Consider the following 26,818-nt stretch of genomic DNA (forward strand, 5'->3'; position numbering starts at 1 on the left):
GAACATTTACAGATTCCTGCTGCTCCTCACAGACTCGTTAACCCTATATTCACAAAAGCAAGAAGTCTTACAGCAATGAAAAGGCTAAGCAGAAGGAGAAGAAAAAGAAAAAGAAGAATAGCTTCAGTGGTATATTTACGTATAAACTTTGAGCACAAAGTCCTTCTCCTCTTTGAGGTCGGTGATGGTGTGGAAAACATCACTCATGGCAAGTACAGCGCAGCCATAAGGTCGCCTATACTGCACATGCGGCGGGCCTTTCTTTGAGTCATTCAGCAGCATTCGGCCTGTAAAACAAACAGAGAAATAATTTGCTAAGAAGAACCACTAAAAAGTTATAACCATGAGTAAGACGTCATCATACACTTGTTATTTACCCGTTCTTATGACATGTGCAACAATGTACAGGTCTCTCTTCAAGTCTTTGCTGCTTAGGTCCTACAGAGAGGCAGGAAAACAAATGTTAACAGATTCAAGAAGGAACAAAAAAGTAAAACAAAGTACAAATATCTTACCGTGAAGAGAGCACACAGGCGATCAACCTTCTCTGGATTCTTTGGTCCTCCATTTTTGTTCAGTTTCACCATGAACTTTTCACTGCAAACGAAGCCAAATCACAGTTTCAGAGTGTCTGACAACCACAGAATGCCTCAATCTGCTGGGCAGAGACTGTGTGTAGATGTGTATGTATGTTTGTGCTCTTGAACAGATACAGTTTGTACTTTACTGTAAGCCCATTCAAGGCTGTTATGTGCGCGCTGAGGCTCCTCTGTGTACCTGATCTGTTTGGCCTCGCGACTGTCGTACAGAGAAAAGAAGACGTCTGCATCCTCGCTGATGCTGTTGTAAGTGAAGCTCTTCAGGTTGATGAAGAGGTGGTGTGACACAGGGACACGGCAACCGTCACCATGGCGCTGTCTTATGCTATCACCCTGAGAACGAAAAAGAAAGTGACCGCTCACAAGACCACACTGCAAGCGAGGCCAAATACCTGCCACTCTGTATATAGATATGTTTATTAAACAGATCAATGGAAGTATTGAAACTGTTGAAAAATTCATAAATAAGCTTTACAGTGTTGTAACTAGAGTCTATTTATAGTGGAGTCAGTAGAGATGAACGATTTCATCCCAATTAGGATATGAAAAGATGAACAGAGTGATGGAAAATTGGTGGCTTTGCTATAAGGGAGGGTGCAATATCCTGTGTTTATATAATGTATAAGTTTAACAATGAAAAGATGCATATGTGAATGCACAAAATCCACAAAGTTTATAAGACCTCTGAAACTCACATATTTACTTGTTAAGCTAAAGTGCGCTTACAAGAAGACACTGTGCTTTTACTGTGCTAACAGCAGTTTATGCTTATGTAAATCTTTATAGCTATCGCACTAGTTTCGCTCTTCTCGGGCCCAAAGCCAGACAGACTTTACAGCGCATCCCCAAACAAAATGCAACATGTCTTTAAAATAGTGTTCCCACACGAGAGAAAGCTATGATATGGCTTACAGCACCATTTGTGCATGCACTGGGACATATGTGATTCCAGTGGGAACCAGTCCTCACGCCCTGGCAGTGTTGGTGTCAGTTGGTGTCAGGTTCTCACCAGTATTATAGGCACCGAACACCAAAGAGTCTAAATGTGATAGCCTTAGTGCCAGAGCAGTGGCCTGACTTCAGGACGCTCATTTGCGACAGAGTGTTTGGAAAAGAAATGAAAAATGAGATTTGCTGATGAAAAATGAGCTGTGACGTGTTCGTGATCACCACTGAAATGGCCGTACCTGGTTTGTGCTTTGCTGACCACAATGTCTGCTGGATACATGCTAAAAAAGTTCAGAGGAAAAGATGTCAGATCAGTGAGTCCATTGTTGTTTTTTCATCCCACACAGCTTTGAACTTATTTACCTTACAGGAGCTTCAGACAAACACCACCTGAGCGATGCCCTGGTTGATGCTTCAAATCTGACAAAATTTCACCTACGTACATTGCCGAGTGGCTACGCTAGTGTTCCTGTAGCGCTAAAAGAAGCCCACATGAGGCAAAACGTGAGCATGTGGGAGAGAAGAGGACAAAGCCAGTATCGCCCACACACCCCCCTTCTCTGCTCAGCAGCCTAAAAGAACTCCTCTACTCCCATCCTTCAGGAGGTGCCAAGGTCTTGTGCCCTGCCAAAGACAAGCTCACTTTCATCGACAGAGTCAGGAGGCTTTCTGGCAAGGAAGACCTGCGCTGTTGTTTCTGGACAGAGCATTTAGTGCACAAACATTCAGCGTGCAAAGCTGAGAAACATGGCAAGGGGATAATGGGAGGCTGCAGGGCAGTTGGAGAGTGTTTTCATCAGCATATGGTGCTTCAGCCACTGAAAAGAAAGGATCTCCCTCCCAGATAGCAGTCTCCAGCAGCATTACATTAGATTTCGTAACATCTGTGCTGTAATCACACATTTCTAAAATTGGATCTGCTTCAGCAAGTCTCCTCTGTGTGTATAGATTTGGAAGTCCCACATCACTACAACTAAAGCACATTTGAGACATGACTTATTCATGGAAATGTGTCTCTGGTCTGGTTCTTGGCTTAAAGCAAGCAAGACTTAAATCTGCAATTTATTTTTAAAAAATAACAATTAAATATTCATTTGCATGTACTGTACTTTTCCCACAGCCTCACCTGGGCCTGTCACTTTGCATTATGTATGCATTACTAGTTAGATTACAGCATTACAGTCACGTGCATGTAAGAAAAGGGACACATTCAATATGGCTGTAAGATAAGCATAAAGAAGAAGTCACATGACGCAGCTCCAACAGCTGAATCGTGCAGTCTCTGGTGAGTCACCTTGCTATGGATGATTTGATAATCGGTACATTCACACATCACTACAACAACACAATCCTATATGGAAAAACAGCGTGTGCAATGGCAAAAAAAAAAAAAAAAAAAAGCGCTCGGTAGGTAAAAAAGGATAGAGTGCAAGACAGTGAGTCATGCCCACATATATAGTTTATCCATGCTGCAGGGACACATTTAATTGCATTTTATCATCCAAAGAATACAAATGCACTGCACTGACTTATTCTGTTTAATAATTAAAGGGATGTGTTTGTACAGCGTGAATTGGTTCAACAATATTTCCAGCCAACATACCAGTTTGTATAGCTCTGATACGCTGATCTGATCCGGATCCACCATTTCAAACTCTTTTCTGGGAACAAGGTCTAAGCCAAGGTGTCTGATGGGAGAGGGATTTGGTGTGAGTAAAGAAAAACAGAGGGGGAAAAGACATTAGAGGTTTTAGCTCAAATGAAACAAAGGTGTCATATCACCATAATAAAATCTGCAAACATTCCTTAATAACAGTGGTTCTGAGTGCACACCACTTACTCCACAATTTTCATCAAGTTGAAATTTACCTGAAACTTAGCATAATAATAGTCACTATAAATCCATATAAAGCTCACGAATAAATCCAAACAAAACATACTCGGGAACATTAAATAGCAATTGCTAAGATTGCTAAGCAATTGCCTGATTTGTTACAGATTTAGCAGCTAATTTTCCTCACGTGACTCTTGGTTAGCTGACATAAATATATACAGTACGGAGCAGAAATACACAAGAAAAACACCTTCCCTTAACCATTTTAACCCAAATAAACCATATACTGTGTACAGGTTGGTGTATCACCCACACGGAATAAAAAAAAGTTAATTTTTTTAAGGCTACAGCACCACATCCAGCAGACAATATTAGATCATTTTATTCCAGCAGTGCAGTAAGACATTTCTGTCATCCCTGGAAACCCGTAGTAGAACGAGGATTTATGGGTTTGAATGGTACTTAACCACTCAACATGAGTTTGCATTATAGTAACCCACTAAAGGGGTTAAGAACAGTACTGGAATAATTGCGCTCTGTTGCCAGGTACAGTTGTCTCATGTGGTTGCATCTCATACTGTAACTCTTGACTTAAGCAAAACTGTGCAGCCTTAACTCGCGAAGCACTCTGCGCGGACCATGAAATTAGATCACTGCAGCTCTCAGATCAGCATGCACCACACCGTACTGACCTCAACTCGCATGATAAACGACTCCATACTTTAAGAGTTTGTATATTTGATTCCAAGCACGATATGCACAAATATTGACCAAGTAAAGTTGTTTAAAGTGAATTTTATGGCCAAAACTCTCTAAATCTGTTTTTAAACTGACAGATTTTCCCTCCACCTAGAGCTCTTCCTCGGCTGAACTGAAACCCTCGCATCATTATTTCTGTTATGGATGCCTGTCACAGCTCAGTTGGAAGGGGTTTGAAACTGGCAACAGTAAGAATATGGCTTTACAGTTCCTCCGGGGGGATTTGCATTGACTTTAAGCTGCTTCAGATTCACTCATCTGCTAAATGACCATAAAATTACATCACAGCAATGCTCTTACACACCCACTCATCCACTGTGGCAGATCTCTCCAGTGTCATTTTTATTTATTTTTTTATTCTTTGGTGGCCAATAGTTTGAAACAAATGTTTGCTTTATAGCATGACTTCACTTAACCCACTCTCTTAATCTCAGTGCACTCAGTGCGAGTGTTACTCACTCGTTGCCCCAGTCAAGCCGTACGGTGATGTGGCGCTTGATCTCGCGAGTCTGGTCTTGGGCGAGGTGACCCTGGATCAGCTGCCGACGAAGGTCAATGAGCTCATTCATCACATGGCGCAGTTTATGGAATAGATCTACCTTGTGTTTCTGTATTTAAAGAAGGCAAAAATGTTAGGTTTTGGATATACAAATTCACCAAAAAAAACACAAAAGATTAAAAACTCTCTCTCCATGGGTCTGAAATAAGAATTCAGTGATTTCATTTTACATTCAGGCCAAACAGGAGATCAAGACAAAATCATGCTTTGAATCCAGGCCTCTGCCAGCCCGTGCAGGCTGCAGAACAATATGTGTTGCAACTGAGTTTCAAGCCCACTGGTTTTGTTAATGAAACGAAAAAAAAACACAGTTCCCTCACAAATCTGCTTTGACCCCATCACAGTAATGAATTTCATCACCATCTCTCACGGACCAAGAACAACAGTTTTAATTCAGGCATTCTCTGTTCTCCCTAATGGTATGACAAGCCCACATAACCACCCAGGTTTGTTTACATAAACGCAAAGATTAAACACCACTACGATGCCAATATAAATTTAATGAGGATAAACACTACATGCTTTCAAAGGCTGGTAGCTGCTGAAAACAAAGATTTTTGTCAGGGTTGATGAGCCCTTTCAGACCGCTATTTACGTGCATTATAATGGATACACAGCTATGCTTAGGCCATTGCTCCCTGAAGTAATACCATGAATTCTAATTGGCAACAATAAGGTGAAATGTATCAACATCTAGCCAATGCCGCATCCTACAGGGGGGTGAGCACCAAAACCAGCACTGTTAAATCAGGGCTTCATATTAGTCGAGCTTCAGAGGAAGTTACATCACCACTCCAATGCCGGAGGCTGCTTAGTTGCTCAGAGCATGAGCAGTCCTCAGTGAGAGGTTATGTAAAAACTCGTTGCCTGTTCTGCAACATAGCCGCTCAGCTCCCGAACTCAAAACCCTACCAACCACTTCTGCCTGCCCCCTCGACACTTAGCAGGATTAAGGATGCTTTAGGTTTCCAGTAATCACTTTTTGCCCGGCAAAGTAAAGGCTGAGTGAAGGTGGTGGATCTTAAGAAACGGTGAGAGGCAGGCCAAGATCAATAAATGGCAGAATGACACAGCATGAAATTGCATACGACAGGTCTGTAGGCCATTATCTGTGTCCAACCACCATGTCTGTTCTACATAGATAGTACATGGAAATACAGGGTGACAGTCAGAACGACATGGAGTGGAGAAATATCTTAAGGAGATGTCGCAGGACTATATTTCTAGCGAATCACTACTTCTGTCTGCAAAACCTTATTTTACCAGGTGTTGAATTGTGAGCAGGAAAGAAAACATGATTCCATCAAACCACTTAGGGGAATGCAAATGAAGCAACGGTGGATGCATTTTCTTTGCGAAAGCTGTTTTGTCAAATCCCTTGGAAATCTTAGTAATCTCAGGTCCACACGCACATTTATTGCTTGGTGGTTTGTTTTGATATAAGCAAGATGTACTGTAATATACCGCTACTGACCACATAGAGCTGCTTCCACAAAACGCCCCATTCCTGCAGTGTGGAGGTGGTCTCTGTGATAATAGGGTCCTCGAGGGGTACCACCGTCTCGCACAGCCTACAGCGAAAAAACATGAATTTCAAATCAATCCCTGAAGCATCAATACAACTGGTACAAAAACACATTCATACTACACAATATGAAGACTCGTCTTAAAATTGCAGCATTTGCCTCTTTATTTTAGAAAAGCTACATAATGAAAATGTTGTATTTAGCATGAAACTGTGTTTTCAACATATAGTTTTCTTTTTCAGCTGTTCTTTTGTAGGTTTGCTGCTGTGCTTGGGATCATTGTCCTGCTGCATGAGCCCTAGACTCTAAAATACTTTGGTATACAGAGGAGTTCGTGGTCAACTCAACGACTGCAACATACTCAGATTTTGCGGCAAATCCGGTGCGTAATGGCCAAACATCTCCACTTTGGTCTCGTCTGTCCAAATGACATTCTTCCAGAAGTCTTGTGGTTTGCTAAGATGCAGCTTTGCAAACATAAGCCGTGCTGCCATGTCCTTTTTAGAGAGAAGAGACTTTCTCCTGGAAACCCTTCTAAGCAAGCCATACTTAAATATGGTCTGACACTAGGGTGAATTTGCTTGGACTTTCACTCCTGAGACAATGAGCAGCTTTCATGAATGCTTTCTTATTCCTCACTGTACCACGATGGACTCTGTATTGCTTGGAAATGGCCTTATAACCCTGCCCACACTGATGAGTAGCAACGTTTACTTCTTTAAAATCATTGCTGATACCTTTCCTCCTTGGCACTGTGTTAATACACACCTGAATGCCCCAAACCATAAAACTGCAAAAACGTCTGCTTTTACACATTTGCTGATGATTAGTGAATAAAATGCATTTGAGTAGCTGCACCTAGCTGCTACTTAACCTAGCAGTAAAGGAGTACTTAGTTTTGACATGCTCTTTATGGATTTTGGCTCAATTTTCTGTTGGAATAAATAATAACACAATGTAAGATGTCATGTTTTTCTAGCTCATCTCAGGTTATATTTATTGTAAGACCCGCCAAGGACCACGTGATTTTTATTATGTTCTGATATGTAAAATCTTAGAGTTGAAAGAGGGTTCACTTTGTTTTACCATGACTGTACATATGATAAATGATTAATAGAGAACAATAAAAAGAAATGCCTCTCTTTTAATAAATTCTTTGGTGTTATCTAAAACATATTCTGAAGTAGGTCACATCAAAGAACATACACCATTTCTATTGTACACTATCAGATTTAAATTATAATATCAGTATGAATACTGGAGATCCTGGTGTTGGTATCACACTGAAACTTAATTTAATGGTATTTCCCACTCCCAGCTGTCTCCAGATTAGCTTAGAAATGGGTGAAGTCACAATTACACATCAATATAACTGTTTCAATGAGGAATTATGTAATTATTCTCTGAATGCAGTTAGGAAACAGGGTGGAGCTAGCCAATAAAAACCATAACACTCATCCTTCTTGTGTGACCACATTCATGGGGAAATATTAAAGCAAAGGTTAGATGCTTGTGAAGCTCTGGCTTCCAACTTTTATACTGTATAACATTTTGGAACAACGCAGGCATCTCCATTCGTTGCACAGTGAGTGGGGGTGATTGTCTGTGGTGGGGATGCTTTGGGAGAACTACACAGATGCAGTAGGTGTGTCAGCTCATTAACTCCATGAGACAGCAAAGCAGATTTCCCAAACTGCAGCTCCTGGAGCGAGGAAGTATAATAATGTCAATTTTGAAGCCTGTACTTTTAATTGTTTCGGTGAAAATGAGTGTTCTCCTGCTATGTGGTAACTCAAATGGAGGATGGTGATATAAGAGCAAACTCCTGATTCACACTGAGCTACAGACACAGAGCTCTTCTGCCTGTTTTTCTCTGTTCCGTTCTGGCCCCGCACACCCATGGCCGACTATTGTTACCAGATGCATGTAGAGGACTGCAGTGTATACTCGTGTGTGTGTGTGTGTGTGTGTGTGTGTGTGTGTGTGTGTGTGTGTGTGTGTGTGTGTGTGTGTGTGTGTGTGTGTGTGTGTGTGTGCGTGCATGTCAGCAGCTGTCAGGTGGTAATTCTCCAGACGATGGCATTGTCACTAATCAGTGGTGAAGCAAAATTAGATGGCAAAGGAGGGAGGGATCTGCATCCACTGACATTGATCAGTTGATTAATCAGTATCACACTGGCTGTGTAATGAGAGAAAGAAAGCTCCATCAACTCTATCAGCGCCAATAGATCTGACCAGTAAAAACAAACATATCACCCTCTTGTCATCCAGCAGTATGTCTCAATAAAGGCCTGATTTTGATGGTGATGGATCACTGCTGCTGAAGTTGTACATAACATCATTGGCAGTGTATTTCGAGCAGCACACACCCTTCTAAATGAAATTCTCAGTACTGCAAAGGATTTTACTTTAGCTGTGTCAACTTAAACATAAAAAAGTCATTTACACATGATGACATGTTTCTTTTATGCAAAAGGTGTTCCTTCACCCTAATTTTAGTGAAGCTATTGGGATTGACGCTGGCAGAAGGGCTTGCCAATATAAATCTGTCAGTCTCTGACACGCTATGCATACCTTTAGAAATGCTCCAAATTAGGCTGAATGAGAGTAAAAAGCACCATAATTATCATAGTGATTGTTTCCAAAACAATACACTTTATCTCTTACTGATGGAGAAAACTCTATAAATCCAATTATGCCACAAAACAGTCCAAAAAACATAATTAGTTTTATTTACTAGCAGATCAACTCCTTTAAGCCACCCGCTGTTAATAAAAAGACTAAATTGGACTCTCAATTGGACTCTTACAGTGAAAATTGTGCAGGGATTCAAGATCACGTGCAAAGACAAGCAAACAGCAAAGGGAAGAAATAGTTGTGCTTTTATAGTTTGATATGTATGCATCCTAATTACAAAGTAGGGAACTTTTTTGCAACTGCAGCTGTTGCTAACAATATAGCTGTGGTCTGGGTATCTTAAAATGGTTTACAGCATTCGTGTCTTGAGGGGCTCGAGGGCCTCGAGGGCCTGTGCTATTACAAGATGTATAATTTAGCTCCGCTAATCTTGCTTAACAGGACTGTTTGGGTGTGATTTGATCACATTTATTTAACAGCTCAGGGAAAATATGCAAAACACTGCACTACTATTGATGTACACTCAGTGAAATGTTGCTAAACTTTGATTTGGGAAATATGTGGCATTGCTTTATTTCTAACCTCTGCTGGCTGTGAAAAAAATGCATAAAAAGTACTTAAGACAACCACATCAGTTCTACTTTTGTCACAAACATGTCTGCTTTTCTAAAAGAGTTGATCAGGAAAATACGCTCACTTGTGTTATGCCTGTATTAACTCCTTTGTTAAGCCAATGGTATCAACATAATGCATTTAGGCATATAGATATGGTCAAGATGAAGAATGGGCAAAAGGGGATTTAAGTGGCTTTCAATGTGACATGGCTGTTGGTGCTAGACAGGCCGCTCTGAGTATTTCAGAAAGTGCTGATCTACTGCAACTTTCCCAAACACCCATCTCTGAGCTTTACAGAGAATGATCTGAAAAAGATCAAATATCCAGCGAGTGGCATTTTCTGGGAGAAAATGCCTGGTGGATGCCAGAGGTCAGAGGCGAATGACCAGACTGCTTGGAGCTGATAGGAAGGCAACAGTAACTCACTTGTGTTACAACCAAAGCAGAAGAGCATCTCTCGAATGCACAACACATCACACGTTGAAGCAAATAGGCTACAGCAGAAGAAGAACACCACATCGGGTGCCACTCCTGTCAGCTAGGAACAGGAAACTGAAGCTGCAATTCGCACAGGCGCACCAAAATTGGACATCATTGGAAAACTGTTGCCTGGTCTGTTGAATTATTTCTGCTGTGATGTTCAGATGGTGGGATCATAATTTAGCCTAAATATGTGAAAGCATGTTGTAACTTGTATCAACAACTCAGGTTGTTGTTGGGGGCGTTATGGTCATGGGTATATTCTCAGTACCTAGCTGAGTAAAGTTTAAACGTCACATAACACCTGAGATACTTTGTTACCTTTTTGCCTTCCACACCCATAGTGCAGCCATCTTCTGATGGCTGATCCAGCAGGATAACGTGCCATGTCAAGTTCAAATAATCTAGGACCAGTTTCTTAAACTGACTGTACTCAAATGACCTCCACAGTCACCAAACCTCAATCAAGCAGACTGGTGGTGAAACAGGAGATGCACATCATGGGTGTGCAGCTGAAAAATCTCCATTAAGTGTGTGATGCTATCATGTCAACAGGGATCAAAATCTCAGAGAAATGTCTTCAGCTTTTAAAATAATACCACAAAGAATTAAAGCAAAAGGGGATACAACTCAACATCAGCAAGGTACAACTAATGAAGTGGCTGGTGACTGGAGATATTTACGGCCTTTACATAAAGTAAAGTTATGTTTCTGATATCAGTTATAATGCTTCATTCTGTTTCATTTGCAAGGGAAAGCCGTCCTGATGAGTTCCTATTTTGGGACAAGAATGCTATCAGCTAGAGTGGACACCCTGTGGTGCAGTTTGAAAATCAGATTTGAGACTGACATTCTGTGCTCTACTTAGGATGCTGCACATGCTTGAATAAAAACACTTAATCATACAGCTTACCCTCTGTTTGTCACTGTAGATTTCTTCAAGTGGACATAGCTGACTGGGAAAATACCCTGTGGATGGAGGACAGAGCAACGATGTTATTGGGTGTGACAGGATTACATGTCTAATTCTCCAGCACCATGTGACCAAAACTATTGTGTTATGTTTGTGTTATTAGGTAGTCTATCCTAAACCGTGTTAGCTGCAGCAACTGGAAATTTTTTAATTCATTTTGTTGCTGGCAAAACATTATATGCTGAGAGAAGTGTAATAATTGCTTTACATGTATTTTTACATTTTCTGCTGTGTGTTTAGAATTCCTGTAAAAAGGTGCAGAGACAGGAGGCAGAGCAAAGTGCAGGATACCTATTGTGTGTTGGCTTAGCGGCAGAAGGGCACGAGAGACTGAGTGGTGCTGGCTGCCACCCTTGCAGTTCATATTTCTTATTCTAATCTACCAGATGTGAAGAATTGGCCAGAGTGAGCACAAGTAATTCTCTCAGCTCGGAGAGAGTATGGGGGCGAATGAACGTGGGCAGCGGAGTACATAACAAAATGGAGGGGTGTTAGTAAGAACTGTAAATAGCTGATGAGAGTAGAGAAGGAAAGCATGTAGCCACTAACACCTACATTTACCAGGACTGGACAGCATTTGTGTTTTCTTTAAAACACTCCAGCAACACTGCATATTACTTAAGCTTCTGACACTTCATTTTTAAGCAAACTGAGACACAATGAATTGCAAAAATTACCCTCAGCTTTTATCTTTCTAACAGCAGATTTGGTATTTTGCTTCTGATGGCATTGCTTTTATTATGAACATGCAACATTTAGGCAACATTTAGATATCTGCTGTTAGCACAATGAGTTTCCACACTGCTGTGCTGTGGTGAGCAATGATGCTTGCTGAACACTTCCATACTCTATGGGAGGCAGATATATGTTAACCATGTAGTATTGAATTAGTGCAGCTATTGATCTCTCTCAGCTGTGATGGCGCTAACTGTGGTGCATCTACAGCCTCTTCCTACTGAGCACATAGCAGAGGATTTATCTTAATAATGACGCCGCATGAACAGACTCTAAACAGAGAACTAAGACTTTTAGATTTGGCCTCTCCGTCTCGCCTTTCAGCTGAACTTTCTTTCTATTTGCACTTCTCCCGTGTAAACTATCTGTGATATGGATTAGAATTAAACTGAAGTTATTAGGATTTTTTAAATAGCTTGTTTTGGTAAAATGAGGTTAATAACTGCACCATCTGCTGGTTGAAAGGAAAAAACAATTTGAATCATCCACAGAATTCTGCTCATGGAAGCCAGAAGCGGTACATATTTTACTACAGCACAGCATATGCATAGAACATATCTCTATTGCACTTTTTCTTTTCTCGTCATCATATATTCTTTATTTGTGAATAAAATGTTAAAGCTGTCATATATCTGCACCATAAAGTCAGAACATCTTGGTTAAAATGTGTCTTTTTAAAAGCACCTCTGGAAAATACAGGTCAGGAATCTTCTATTTTTGTCAAATCAAAGCCATATTCGATAAGTTCATCAGCCATTAAGGTCTTTGTTGTCTAGACACGGTTATTTCTGGTGGTGCACATCTCTCATATCACATTATCATTCACAAAAAAACAATTAAGGCTTTGATAAAAACTTCATGTGGAGCTCACATTCTATTGCAGGGCAGCCATTTTTATAAATGTGTTCATGACACTTGATTTGTCTGCTATAATCTTAACTTTACTAGTCTGCAGTCTTTGAAAAGTGCTGCATTATTAAAGGAGCCCACACTTGCAGAGATATAACACATCGACTGCTAACAGTGTCGTTTTGCCTTTGTATGGAAATAAAAATATGAGTCTTACAATGCCTTATGCTGACCTAATTTCAATGCAGAATAGTGAAGGTATGGAAATTAACACACTATTAAAAGTGATTAAAGATGCTCTAATTACCTTGATAGAAGGCTTCTTGGTAGAGAACCCTCTGTACCAGCCTAAAGAAAGAGGGAAATTCACATGAGAAAGGTTCACCCTCACAAAAAATAACAATAATATAATAAAATGTTAATCTTTCAAGTCTCCATTCTGCTGTGTCTCCATTGGTTTGAAGAGTTTCAAAGTGAAATGTTTTAACTCATGGTCTGGATACTAAATAGTCAATGTAATTACCATGAAATAAACAAATCTATGACAATAATATCTAAACTATCAGGCTAGCTCAGCATTATATGACTCAAACAATATCAGTTATACAACCGTCTTTCAAAAAATTGTTAATAAGTTGTTTAATGTAAAAAAAAAAATGCAGAGATTTGTGAATCATTTAAAAGCTAACATGCCAGTTTACAAACTGAGACAGTTTATTGGTTTTCACGGTGTATTGAATGTTTTCCAATGACAGATTTGGAATCACTGAATATTGGTTTTCAGCCTTTTTCATTTTAATGTAAAGAGATTTCTTCAGAGTCACAGAATCTGTTACTAGTAATAGAAATAATCTGGCTATGATACAGTTTTTACATTCGATGTTATCGTAGTTAATGGTTTGCAAGTCAATCTGTTCAAAAGTACTAGTGTCTTTAAGATTTACACAGGGTGCTAACTCTTTTTTATCATTTAAGCCTTTATAGGGCACTAACTGAAATAGCTGTAAATTCAAAATGTCAGCACTAGAGTTTTTGGAAGGTATTATAAGAAGCTTTTTGTACTGTTTTGCAGATTCACTGTTTTGTGGAAAATCAAGCTACCATATCTGGTTAATCACCCAATTAACCAGACTAAGAGTTAAAACCGCATCAATGGTATGAGTCAAATTCCTGTTATCTATGTCACTGCAGTCTCTAAAAGATAAGCCTCTGAGTTATTATTTGTTTACTGTTTTTAATTTGAAAAGAACAATTGTTCAGGGAGACAGGAAATCCATCTGGAACCAAACAACTCTTTATAAAAAGACAAAGTAAAGTGTGCTTCACAACCTTTAGACAGTTAGCATCTTCTTTTAAATTTATTTTGGCAGTATAATGTTGTTTTATTTCTTACCATCAGATAGTGTTTTGTTTTTTGTTTATTTGGCCCAAAAAGTAGTGACATTACTCATTCTAAAAAGTAAACAGCAAACCCAATAAAAGTACGTAATAATAAACTAGTTTAGATAACTGAAAAGGAATAAGCTCCATTATACATTCAGTGTTGACATAAGAGACCGGGCTGATTTTACCTTCACTCTTTTCCAGGATCTGTACAGTTTCCCCAATCTCCAGGACCAACGCCTGGCATATTGGTGACCGGAAGTTGCAGATTACTGTGCAGAAGAAAAAAAGAACGAATCAAATGATTAGATATCAAGTCATGAAAAAGCATTTAGCCGTACAGCACTTTTTAATGTAACTGCTGTTAACAAAAGTCACATCACAGATTTAAGATCTATGCTTGCTTTCATCTTTGTGGCCTCTGATTGAGCAGGGAACATCCCTCTTCACTGTCATGTCTTCACACGGCATGTGTTTTGGGGTTGTATCGGGGCAGTCAATGCATCGCTTTAATAAGCTGTTTAATGCAAACATCTAAACACAGTGTCACACAGGAAGCACAGCTTAGCGAACTGTAAACAAGCTCCCACCCTGAAGTGGGTAGTCATTTTAATAGGCAATTAATTCTTAAGCGACCTGATTTTTTCTTATGTTAAGTTAATTGAACTATCCCAAAAATAGAGCCCACACAAACTGCTAAGTAATACGGCTAAACGGTGATTTATCACAAGTTCTTATTAGCAGAAATCTTTCATGCCACCTGCTTTTTTTTTTTGCTGTACCAGCTTCAGTAACAGCCACTGACTCAAACGCTGATGACATGATTATTCTTCGGGGGAGAAGAAGCCACAGTGAAGGCCTTAAAAATTGCATCAGCTCTGGAGCTGGATTTTGTCTCTGCAGCACTGCAGCTCGGCAACATGAGCCACGAAACAAACAGTATACAAGCCCCAGTAAAGACAAACTTGTTTAATAATGACGGCACTCTGCTGATGATTTTAAAAACCTACAAATGGTGGCCCTTCAAGGAGAGTTTGGCGTGAATCATTATGCTAATGAACTAGCCAGGGGAACCAGTGAGGGGGAGGAAGGGAAGGAGGAGCCTGAGCTCAGCTCCGTTGCCTGTTTGAGGATAGCGAGCGCTCAGTTCCTGTGCTGGGGTAACTATGGCAACAGATCATCACAAACTGGAGGGCTTTCTTCACTGTAACTGCTGCAGGATCAGGGCATTTTAAAATGGCAAGCTTATGGATGCTGCATTGCACTAGAGTTCAGATGTATTAGGAAGAGAGATGGGCAGACTCAAAGAGCATCCTTGTCACCTTTTCCGTTCTGCCTCCAGTCAGGGCTAAGTATTTCCTATTTCAGAGTCCTATTCTTTAATGGACTCGATTTCATTTGAATTGCAAAACCTGCACTCACAGCATCTGAAAACTCTTCAGCGGAGGCCACGTCAGAACAAGATGAGATTGTCATGTTAGAGAGAGTTGGGCACAGAACGCAGGCTCATATTTTCAAAGTCCTCCCTCACAAAACCTCCAAGCTGTGTAAACACACAGACACACACTTGTTTCATTGTGCCTAAGAGCTGCGGAGCATTAGCATATCTTCAAAACATAACCAACAAAATTCAGCTTCAGACTTCGACATGTTGAACGTAGGATGTTGGAAGGAATGACAGGACAGGGAGTAGAAAATGTTGGCAAAAAGCAAACATTTTCTACTCCGCAACAGTATACCAGCCCAGACTGTCCCTCTATTTAGTTGAATTCATGATCCACATGGCATCTGAGGGCTGCTATTGTGTAACCAGTAAATCATTGGAAGGAATTATGGGGATTGAGCACAGCAGGAGACTCCTGCTGTCCTCTCACCTACATTGTTCCATGTATGACATAAATACATGTCGATTCTTCCATAAGAGCCACCTGGTTTCATTTATTTGTCAGCTATTAAACACATCTTTCTGAAAGTTTAGCTTTGGGAGTCTAGTTTCTAGGTTGTGACTTTCAGAGCTGAGTGAAAGCGCAAAAAGGATTTTCATAAATAATTCATAATCAGCAGCAAATGAATGAAAATGAGCTCATGGCTTTATCATTCTTTCAGAAAGTGTAAGCGCAGCAATTTTCCAGAATAATGAATTCAATCTAAGTTAGAAAGAGAACCGCACAGACAAACGTACATGCTTACTGTATTGCATCAACAGGCGAAAATACAAACTCAAAGCTTTTAAGAGTTCAGTATTCTGTGTTGGCACAGAGAATGAAGACAAGCTGCAGTTGGGTTTCTATGACAGCACTCAGCCTTCATCATAAACACCTCACATGTGACAAAAGAGGCACAATCCTTGGATTATCTTATGCGAAACGTTCCAGCGTTATAGCCGTCAAGCATCACACTGGTCACCTACTACAGAGAATCACCGAGGGGGAGTAGACTCAAATTGGAGAATGTGAATCACGCCATCGTGAGAATCGTGAGACTCGCTCACACTTTTCCTCTGTCGGGCCATTACTTTCTAACTCACTGCTTTTCACCAGCAGTGCTGCCACCAATGGTGTGTAGGAAAAAGGCTAATATAATCAGAGAATGTGGGAACAGACTCAGCGTGGTTTTTGAAATAGTAAGCTGACTGCATGAGTGAACACCAAAGTCCCCCTTGACTCAATCCTGTAGTGATGCAGTGTAAAAGGGTCTTTCAAGCAATGATTGCAGATAAATGTGGCAATTGAGAACCCCAAACTTCCAACCCATCCACATCTCCACAGTGTTAAAAGAGAGAAACACTTTGACGAAGTCAAACCGTTTGTCACGTATCAGATTTGGATCAGATAAGCAAACACCAATACTAATGAAGAGGTGTAAATCCAGATTAAAAGAAAGGATAGACTCTTTTAAAGCAAACGCATTTAACTCTTGCTGTTTTAAATTCATTGTAATACACTGAATAAGTTTACACACATTAAATGAACAATTTTCCACTGAGTCTGAAACTTCAGGGAGGTTAAAATACCCAAATCCATTTCTACTAGTTGTGTAGAAAACCGAGAATTATGATAAAAGTGACTAAACATTAACAGACCATTAAACATGAAAGAAAAACGTGCTGTGAAACAATGCAATAGAAACAGTAGAAACAATGATTAAAAGTTAAATATCAACAGATATTTTTATGTGAAATTGGCACATTCCAGAAATATGGATGCTGTGTTTAAAATTTATTCGTTTCTCGGTGATGCTGTTTGCTTGTCCATTTGCGTTAAAAAACAGTAAGTCACATTTAGAGTTTATCTGCTATCAGTGACATTACTAGCTGAGATGACAGGATATGCACTCCGTACATAAAAATATTTTACTCTACACGCTTGTTTAGCATCAGTCTATTGTGTGTTTGTTTAAGTCTCATCTTTGACCTGTTTTCCTTGTCTACCCTTCTCTTTCCTGTTACTCCTGAGACATGTCTATCTCTGAAATAAAATCAATTCTCCCTTTGTACAACAGACGAAGGAGATGCTTGTATTGCTTCCAGTGTAAACACTGACTGTTGCTGTCATGTGCTGAAAAATGTTTCACTGCTATATGTAATAGAGTGACGTTTTAAACAGAGCCATATGGCCTTGCTTGAGAAGTAGTGATAGACACATACAGTACCTAACTGCATGATGGCCCGCAGGGGAGAAATATTCTGCAGAGAAGGTGGTAATGCCATCAAAAACCTGCCAGTACAACAGTAAACACTGTTATGGATTATAAATTGTCTGCTGTATTTTCAAACAACTGAGTGCTAATGGCACCACTGTAGTGAGAAATGCTTTATCAAAGAGGACACTGTGCTCATCTATGCTGCAGTGATGGCGTGAACTTATTTACATGTGTTTCCTTTTGCCTTTTAGTTCCAGTGAGCCATAACAAGTAGAACGTATGCACACTATGGAAGTCCTGCTTTCCTGGATTGAATAGTCCTGTCCCAGATCTCTGGTAAGTTAAAAATTACACAATGGTCTTTGGGCTTCGCCCACTGAGTCATGGAGTTCAGCACGACTTGAATGCACACTCACTTGCTGAGACACATTACTGCACCGAAGTCTTGCCAACCAAGCGATTTCTGCCACAGAGGCAGAGGAGCATTTCACTATATCTGCTTCCAAATTAGTGTCCCAGAAATCTAGTCATGCCACCCAACTGCAGGAGTGTGTGTAACTTTTAAATTCCTGTGTACACGACTGTCACACCATTAACACTACCTATTTTTATTGTTTTATTGCTAGTGACAAGTTAGCAAAGGGACAAGAAAGGAAACGTAATAATGATAAGCTGATCCTGTGGCTGTGATGAAACAAGCTTGCTAAACTTTCCACTGCAGATGATAGGAAGGATGGATGAAACTGGAGAAATGCTACTTTGGGCGAATGTCTGTAATCCCACTGTCAGCTGAACATTATCTCTGTCTTTTATTCTGTCATGAAAACATTTTATCCTAAACTTGTCTGTTTCAGACGACAGCCTTGACTGCTTGATTATTTGGTGCTTTGCATCTGAGCCACATCCATGTAGCCACAGATGAAGACATCTGATTCATTTCTCATGTGGGCAGGTACTGACTTGCAGTCTGAGCTCTTTCCAATTAAAGTGTAAAGGAATATTGCTGCCTATATGAGAAAAATCCATCAGTGACTCATTTGTGCACAAGAAAAAGGAACATTTTCAGCTTGTAGGAAGAAAAGATTTCAAGAAAACTAATTTTAGGCTTGTGATTTAACAGTAATCATTTCAATATTATGTTATTGTGTTATTTTTAACTCCTCGCATCCTCAGAGTTATGTTATATCACAATGTTTTAGCATAATGGCTTGTATTTTTAGCTACTTTTGACAAACTGAGAACTAATTCCTATCTGAAAAACAAGGCAAATTATTATAAACGTAACTGTGCATTAGAATAAACTACACTGGCCATTTTAAAGTTAGGGTAAACAGCTCTAGCAGATATAGAAACAAAAATTTCCGACATAAACACAAACAAAAACCAAACAATGCGGAGGCCAGGATTGTAAGCCATTAACGTTTCATGAGGGGTCTTCAGCTGCCTCCTTTTAAATGGAGCCTGTGAAGATAACAGAAAAAAGAAAGGCCCGGTTGGCTGCTGACGGACCACATCTCTGTTTCATATCTGCGCATGGTAATATGGGTAATATGAGAAAATATTACACGCAGTGACATAATAAGGCAAGAAGATAGGGGGAAAATGCAAAATGGTGCCACTAACACCACAGATGAGGCAGGAGAGGGACTGATAGCAGGCTTTTGGGGCTGTATTACCATTTATCGCAACAGTTCAGCAGCGTGGGCTTCATCTGCAGTGATGCCGGAGAAATACTGAACCTCGCGAGCCAGCATGTTGTCTGAGGCAGAGGGGGGATATTCACCGGAGTGATGTGTTCAGCTTTCACAAGGTACAGTGTGTACCGAGTAGGTACACGGCGGCTCTGCTTCCCCGCATTTCAGCACCGTGGACAGCGTCATCTCCAGATTTCAGCACCACGGACAGCGCCAGGTCACTCCGCACTGACTGGCGCGTTGGCTGCGCCGAACTGTTGCTTCCCCCCCCCCCAACACAAAACTACCTTCTCCTCCCCTGTTAAAACACCCCCCACCCCTAGATGTTTGCGCTTGGAAAAGTACTGCAGTGATTTCTGCGATGGACGGAAGGATGGAAGAACACGGGGACGATTAGATGCAGCAGCTGGAAGTGGTGATGTTATGGTAGGGCTGCCGCTTGGGGTTCTCCGCCTGCGGTCTTTCTGAAACCATCATGACCAACGCAATGCCTCCAAAAAAAGTGTATATGTGTGGGCGTGTGTATGAAGGGGGGGGGGGGGGGGTATCATGTGCGACTCAGTACGAGTAGCCCTACAAGTATAAGAAGCAGCAGAGCATCTGGACATGACTCATTCCCCTAATGAAAACCCTCTGTAGTGTATTCTCGCTATAGTCACTTCGGGACTCAACAGTCAATTTATAAACACCTTCCGGGATCTTATGACGGCATTTTTTTGCATCCACTGGTTATTAAATCGTGTACAGCTCGCTTTTTTTCTCCATAAAATGTTGTCATGAGCCCAGGATGCTGCTCACACATTTACACAGTCGGGATCAAAGTACACGCGTGCACACACACACACACACACACAGAGAAAATGTAAAGAGTGGTACTTTGCAGTCCCTGTTGCTGCGGCACCAAGCACGTCAGTTGTTGTTTTATTGTTTTTTGGGGGGGTTGTGGGTTTTTTTGTTTGTTTGTTTGTTTTTTTGTCTACAGGTAGACTTCAGCTTCACTCCAGCCTACACCTGTTGGAGGGACGCAGTCACGATGCCCCCTCGTGGTTTCAAAACAAATTGCGCCCTCCCCCCATTACACGCGCTCGGAAGAAGAAAAGGCTAAACCGCTACATTGACGCATTTTTATATATGTGTGTATAAAACCACCAAACTGAAGACTGGGAGCGCATTTAACGGGCCGCCTGCGGTTGTGTAAAGACCGTGATGGCATCTTTAAGGTGGCTGGTTGTAGGCTGTATCATCCCACGCAATTTCCCCTCTCTATGCAGGCACTGTGCGTGTATATCAGCCATTATAAGTCTGTGTTTTTCATTTGATGTAATGGGCTTAATAGTATGGGGGAAAATCAGGCTGCATAGCCAATGCGGGATTTCGAAGAACAAAATTTGGGTGTTTTCTCTTGTAAAAACTGTCATCGAGAGGCTGAATGAATAAAGTCAAGTTTTAAAAAAAAACAGAAAACAAAACTAGAAACCAAGCATCGTTAATTAGCATTAAAAAGGTGTTGTCGACTCACCAACTCCGATTTTCTCCTCTTCAGTAGGTATCCACATATTTGGTTATTTTCCCTTCGGTAGAGCAAGCCACATTATGTCGATATCGTGAGATGATGCTGCTAAAAATGAGAGCTCAAGGCTACAAATTATCCTGGTTGCTGATACATGGGACTACATGTCTCGACCGGAATCAGTATCCTGACGTTCGTGTGTAGAAGGGGGGAGGAAGGACCATCAAAGCCTCGATGTCTCAGCTCTATTATGTCCCGGCGTGTGTCTCTAGTCTGATGCAGTCTCGGTGTCCACCTAATGTAACGCACACACGCATATACGCACGCGCACGCGGTGAGCGGTTTTTTGTTCTCCACAAAAGAAATTTTTTTCTCTCTCTTTTTTTTTATTGCAGACGCATTTCAGCTGGAACGGAGAGATTCGTTTTCCTCGAAGCTTATTTATTTATTTTCTTTGTGCTTCTCTTCTTTCCTCGGGTTTCATCCACTCAAGTCTGTCTCATCCACAGAGGGCTACCCAGCGTGAACGCGCGGGATCGCTCGATAATTAGTAGGTAATAGGTCGCGATATTTGATCACCGGTCCAAACTGCCGAGTTGGTGCAAGAAAATACTGAGAAAACTGCAATATACCCTAAGCTGCGCCATCTTCGCGGTCGTCACATGACTTGTTTTGTCAACACTGATGTGTCAAGCATTTGCAAATATATGCACGATCTCTCTCTCTCTCTCTCTCTCTCTCTCTCTCTCTCTCTCTGTATGGTACTTTCATCCATCAAAAACACAAACTGCATTTTCTCCTGCTAGGACGCTCATGCTGACTGGCTGGCAGTCTGCCTCTCTTTGTGTGTGTATGTGTGTGTGTGAATGTTTTATTTTAGTGGAGCTGTTGGGCATAAAGAAAAGCTCCCGGTGATGCACATCAGGCCTGACCGTGTGGGGAAGTACCTCCTGGTTGAGTCATTTCAAAGAAACGGACCCACTACCCGCGATGCTTTGTCATAGTGCAGTCATGCTCCCACAAAGGAGAGATGGAACTTTGCTCCTTTGAATTTGACTGATGGGTTTGGCAAGCTGGGTTTCCCAAATGACCTGCATCCCAACACCTCTGTCTGGTTTATGGATGGCTTTCACGGTCTGATATTTGACTTTCCATTATTTATTCACAAGCGTGGATTATAAAATCAAAGATTACTGGACATTAGTAGAGACTTAATTTTGGACATAGACTTAAGACTGCTGCACTCGAGAGCAGTTTGTGCTTTTCTTCTTTTTCCAGTCCACACATTGTTGAAATAAATTCCCAGGACTGAATATTAGCAGTTTAAGTGTTCAGTTACATTTTCATTTTCACACCTGGATGTTCAAATTATGTTTCAAAGCTTCCAGGCTGCTGGGAAAAAACTAGTGATCCAGTTCAATTCAGTTCAGTTTTATTTATATAGCACCAAATCACAACAATGGTCGCCCCAAAGTAAAGACCCTACAATAATACAGAGAAAAAAACAACAATCAAATGTTCCAAGTGCAAGCATGTGCTTTGGTGACAGTGGGAAGGAAAAACTCCCTTTTAACAGGAAGAAGCCTCTGGCAGAACAAGACTTACAGAGGACCAGCCATCTGTAGTCATTAACGATATATTTGCCCATTAATATCCTCAAGGCCTAAAAAACCCTCACATTTAAATAAGTCAAAACATGTATGTATGCAAATAATATAAAATACCCAGGCCACACAGTAATTTTCCTTCAGGTTGCTAAAACCATAGCTCTTTAACAAATGAATGTGATCAACACTCAGCCGTGTAGATTTAAACAGCTTTTAGAGCAAACAGCTCGACTGTAAGCCCATTAATTTGGATTTTAGGGACATGTATATGATGCAGTGAATTTAGCTGAAACACTGGGTGTCACAGTATGACTCACTGCTTTTAAAATGCTGTGTGGGGTAATGAGTAACTCTATGAACATCAGTTTTCTGTGAAACTTCAAGGCCGTGGAGTTTGTTCATGAGGTATAAAGCACAACAACAATGCTGGCTGACCTGACAATTATTTCAGAATGAATGAAAGGAAGTTTTTAACCTGAGTGCAGTCAAAAAAATCCCTGCAACCTAATGCCAGTAAATGCATAGATCCTAGAACTCCATCAATGCTTTTTCTCAAAATATTTGCTTTTCATCCACCGAGCAGACCGACATTGATTGAAATGTTCTCATATGTGCAGGAAAATAATACACAACCAGAGAGCTGATGAGCTGAAATCAGATGAATGTGCAGCGGCGACTCATAAAATTTGTCATACAGTATCTCAGCCACTGCTCAAATCACATGTGGTCATTTCAGTGCATTAAGCTGTCTTGTCCTATAGACAAGGCAGTCATGACTAGAAAAATAGAGTGATTTGGTGAATATTGAGCGTCCAGTGAGTTTGATGTAGTGTGGGAGGGAGGGCAGCATTCAGCAGGGTAATTTCTCTCCATCATAGCGATGCTGTGACTGACTCCCATCTGTCTATTACTTCAAGTGGAACACTGTGGGCGGTGTTCCAATCACATACATAAAGCTGCAGGAGTGCGGGGCATTTTGTAAGCCAAATATGCATCCCAGCTAATAAACATTTAAGGAAATAAACTCAGCGTAATTGTCAAAAAACATGTTCAACGGACACTAATGCATGCAAATGGTTAAAAAAAAAAGGAAGTTTTATGTAATGCTAGATCTGAGAAATGGCTTAAACACCGTGCTTTACTCTTTAATTTAGGCAGTAATATGTAGCTCCTTCAGATGCAGCAGCACTGCGAGGACGAGCCATGGGTCCACTGCAAACGTGGACTGACTGATACAGTGAGAGCTGCTATCTGTTTCAGCACTCCCAAAACCAGCAGACAATAAGAGGCAGCAGAGGAGGTAATAAGAAGCATGTGCTACCATCTCATCCATCATCTGCTTTCACAGCAACACACACATGCACGCACATTTGTATGTCTTTACACTCCTCGCAATCATGCACTTTATGCTCCCCGGTACAACTAATCTGCCTTGGAAGCACATGGAAACGCATGTGCCTGTGCAGGCGCACACACATTTTAGGATACTTATTTGATCCATTGTAATGTGTTTCTGGTGACTATTTTAATGTGTTCTATTATTAGCTGTGGGGGAGGCCACAGGAAAACGTTTAGTGGCAAATTTCTGAATGCACACCAGTGAAGAGCTCTGAGGAAAGTCACCTAATCGAGAAACACTACAAGGGATATCACATAAATAAAGATGTGATTATTCATATGGATCTAATGTACAGCATAACCATAAATGGATCTGGTGTAGTTTTTTCCCCATCCCACATTAAAACCCAAATCACAATAACTTTGAAGTGGATCTGCAATGGCTTTCCTTATTTCGTGTCATGTACAGTATATACTGCATCACAGCCGGTGTGAGAAGGAATGAGAGGGATAAAGACAAGTCAGGAAAAACAAATGTACTAAGAAAAAAGATCAGTAAATTAAATAAGCAAGTTAGTGTAACATATGTATAAATGAGAGGCAGTGAAAAGAAAAAAGAGCCCTAAGATCGTGGTGCAGCTGAGCTGGTCAGAGTCAGAGTGTGACTGCGGGGAGGGAACTTCTACAGCCAAACTCACTGGGCCCAGGTGTAGCTCATAAGGCTAATTACCCTCCCATTAGCTCCTGCAAGACAAAGCACAGCACAATACAGAACAGACAGACTCAGTACTGTGATCACCTAGGGGTCGTCCAACTGTTCTAAAAGTTGATGCTCATATTAAACTTGGCCAAAGTTTTTAATATTGAGGTCAGCATATGTGAAAATAAACTCACGCTTCAGACTGCCTTAAACGCTGAGTTTTTCGGTTTCTTTTCTACTCTTGGTCTATATGAAGTCAGAGTGGCTATTCCTAACATGGTAACCTGAGGCGCAAATATTTGGTGGTGAGCACAGTAGGCTGAACCGCTTATTCTTCAAACCTTTTGTTTGTGAAGAGCAACCAATCAGAAAGGAGCTGGCTTTAAAGAAGTGGAGATAAACTTCTCTAGTAAAGTATAGAGCTGGAAATGGAAATGGGTATAATAGATATGTCCAGTTTAACTTTAATGTGGAAGTATTTAATCATTAAATTGTTATTGTAATCTTTATATGATCTTCTCATTGAGAGCAAGACCTATTCTGCAAAAGAACAGAGTTCAACAGAGGAACTTGAAATAAAATGGCAACATTAGGTCAGTCATAGATGTAAACAAGCCCAAAAACAATTCAGGTGGTCATATTCTTCATGTACTTCTTTCATTTGCTAACCTTAGGGGTCTCCACTAGTGATGTGCGATACCACTGATTTCCTTTCCGATCCAGTAATATTCAGGATATTCATGTGTCGCAAACCACGTCTCGGCTGTTTGTGGATGTAAAACACGTCCGCACATAACTCCATTTACGCTCAGCCATTGTTGTGAGTGTGCACGCCAAGGGGCTGCGACACATTTATACAGCCATATTTCGCACATGACTATGAAAGGTGGAAAAGGAAGTAGTTCCTTCCAATTGTAGACAATCTGAAGGATATAGGTTATTTCCACTGTGTTCCTGTTAATGATAAACTACAAATTTACCCTAAATTACTAAAATATCGATATTTTAATGCGAGAATCGATTCTAGAACATAAATGACTGGTATCGGAGAAATCAATATTTCAGTATCGATCCCCACATCACTAGTCTCCACGGCAATCTCACTCCATCTTTAGCATCCCCTTCCATCACACCAACCCTATAGAAAGAATTACACTGATCTAATGTCTAAATTCATTCTGTTTACACAATGCAAAGTAATTGTCAGAGTATTTACTCATGTGGTATTAAGAAGTAACAATTCTACAATAGTAGTAGCATGTAGTGCCTTTGTTGCTATTAGGCACAGGATATATCCATAATATAGTACACATGATTAATGGCACAGTGGTTTTCTCATCTTGAAACACCTTTTTTAAATCTTGAAATTGCAAGCCAGTTGCTTCACAGTAAAAGTATAAAAAGTAAAAACTCTCTCCTTAAAAGATTTGCTCAAAGTTTTCCTTTGTTGGCTCCTTGTTTGAAGAACAATTAAATTTCTATCTTACTGTAAAAGTTCAGTGTTTAAGATGCCTTTGCTATGCCGGACAGCCATTATCCAAGACGGGGATGTCAAAGTCATTTTACATTGTGGGCCACATACAGCCCACTTCAATCTTATGTGGCCCAGATCAGTGAAACTCCCATTTTTCTCAGTGTGCAGAAATGTAACTACACACTTAATCAATGAGATACTTTAATATAAAAAAAGCACAATTTCAATAACAAATCTGTTTTTCTACATGATAAAGAAATGCTGTAAATTAGAGAAATCTATTAGCACGACTCATTGGGCTTAAACTGTAAGAAGTCAATTTGTAAAATGACAGGACTATCATTTAATTACATTGGTTTAGTATGAATGGCCATTGGGCAGCAAAAGCTATAACACTGAAAATACAATTAAAAGTCCAGAATTTATGTCCTCCTTTCCAAAGTCGTCCAACGAGCCAATTGGGGTCTTCGGCGGGCCAATTCTGTCCCCGGGCTTTATGTTTGACGCCTCTGATCTAAGAAAAATCTTTATTTTATTAAAGAAATAATTTTTTTTTCCTCATTTCTTTCTTTATTTATAGTAAAAATACTTTAGATACATACAAGTTGTACATAAACTGTCAAGAAACTCAACGTACAAGTTTCCTTTTGGAAACGAAAACAGGTAAAAATTAATAATTACAAGGCAAAAAACCAAAATCATGAAATGTCTGCACTGCACTGAAAGTGTGCATGTGCTTGGCATCAGTTTTCACAAGGCTGACAGTCATAGATCCTGTTTTTCTCTCAGAGAAAACACAAATTTGAAATATTTTTTGCTGAATGTTCCAGGAATTAGCCAGATGTCCATCCTTTAATGAGCCAAAGTCACTGCAATAAATGCAATTTACTGATAATGAATGATTGGACCTGTGATGTTACCACCAGCATGAAACAAAACAAAACCCTGTAATCTTA

General features: G+C 40.4%; 1 protein-coding gene across 3 annotated transcripts in view; it reads right to left on the reverse strand.

Moving 5' to 3' along the window:
• The window catches only part of LOC120719091 (dedicator of cytokinesis protein 3-like), a 51,323-nt gene extending 29,785 nt beyond the window's left edge, over positions 1-21,538 (reverse strand). For all 3 annotated transcript variants that reach the window (XM_040007990.1, XM_040007989.1, XM_040007987.1), the window contains exons 1-12: positions 20,753-21,538; positions 14,086-14,169; positions 12,822-12,862; positions 10,871-10,926; positions 6,174-6,270; positions 4,600-4,748; positions 3,151-3,235; positions 1,787-1,828; positions 778-932; positions 516-597; positions 378-438; positions 140-287 (exon numbers count right to left, since the gene is read on the reverse strand). In XM_040007990.1, coding sequence (XP_039863924.1) covers positions 140-287; positions 378-438; positions 516-597; positions 778-932; positions 1,787-1,828; positions 3,151-3,235; positions 4,600-4,748; positions 6,174-6,270; positions 10,871-10,926; positions 12,822-12,862; positions 14,086-14,169; positions 20,753-20,789 — 1,037 coding nt within the window. In that variant the 5' untranslated portion in view covers positions 20,790-21,538. The remainder of the gene's footprint in view (positions 1-139; positions 288-377; positions 439-515; positions 598-777; positions 933-1,786; positions 1,829-3,150; positions 3,236-4,599; positions 4,749-6,173; positions 6,271-10,870; positions 10,927-12,821; positions 12,863-14,085; positions 14,170-20,752) is intronic.
• Positions 21,539-26,818: the final 5,280 nt, after the last annotated feature.

Source organism: Simochromis diagramma, unplaced genomic scaffold, assembly GCF_900408965.1.
Source record: "Simochromis diagramma unplaced genomic scaffold, fSimDia1.1 OVJJ01000545.1, whole genome shotgun sequence".
In the NCBI taxonomy this organism is placed as follows: domain Eukaryota; kingdom Metazoa; phylum Chordata; class Actinopteri; order Cichliformes; family Cichlidae; genus Simochromis; species Simochromis diagramma.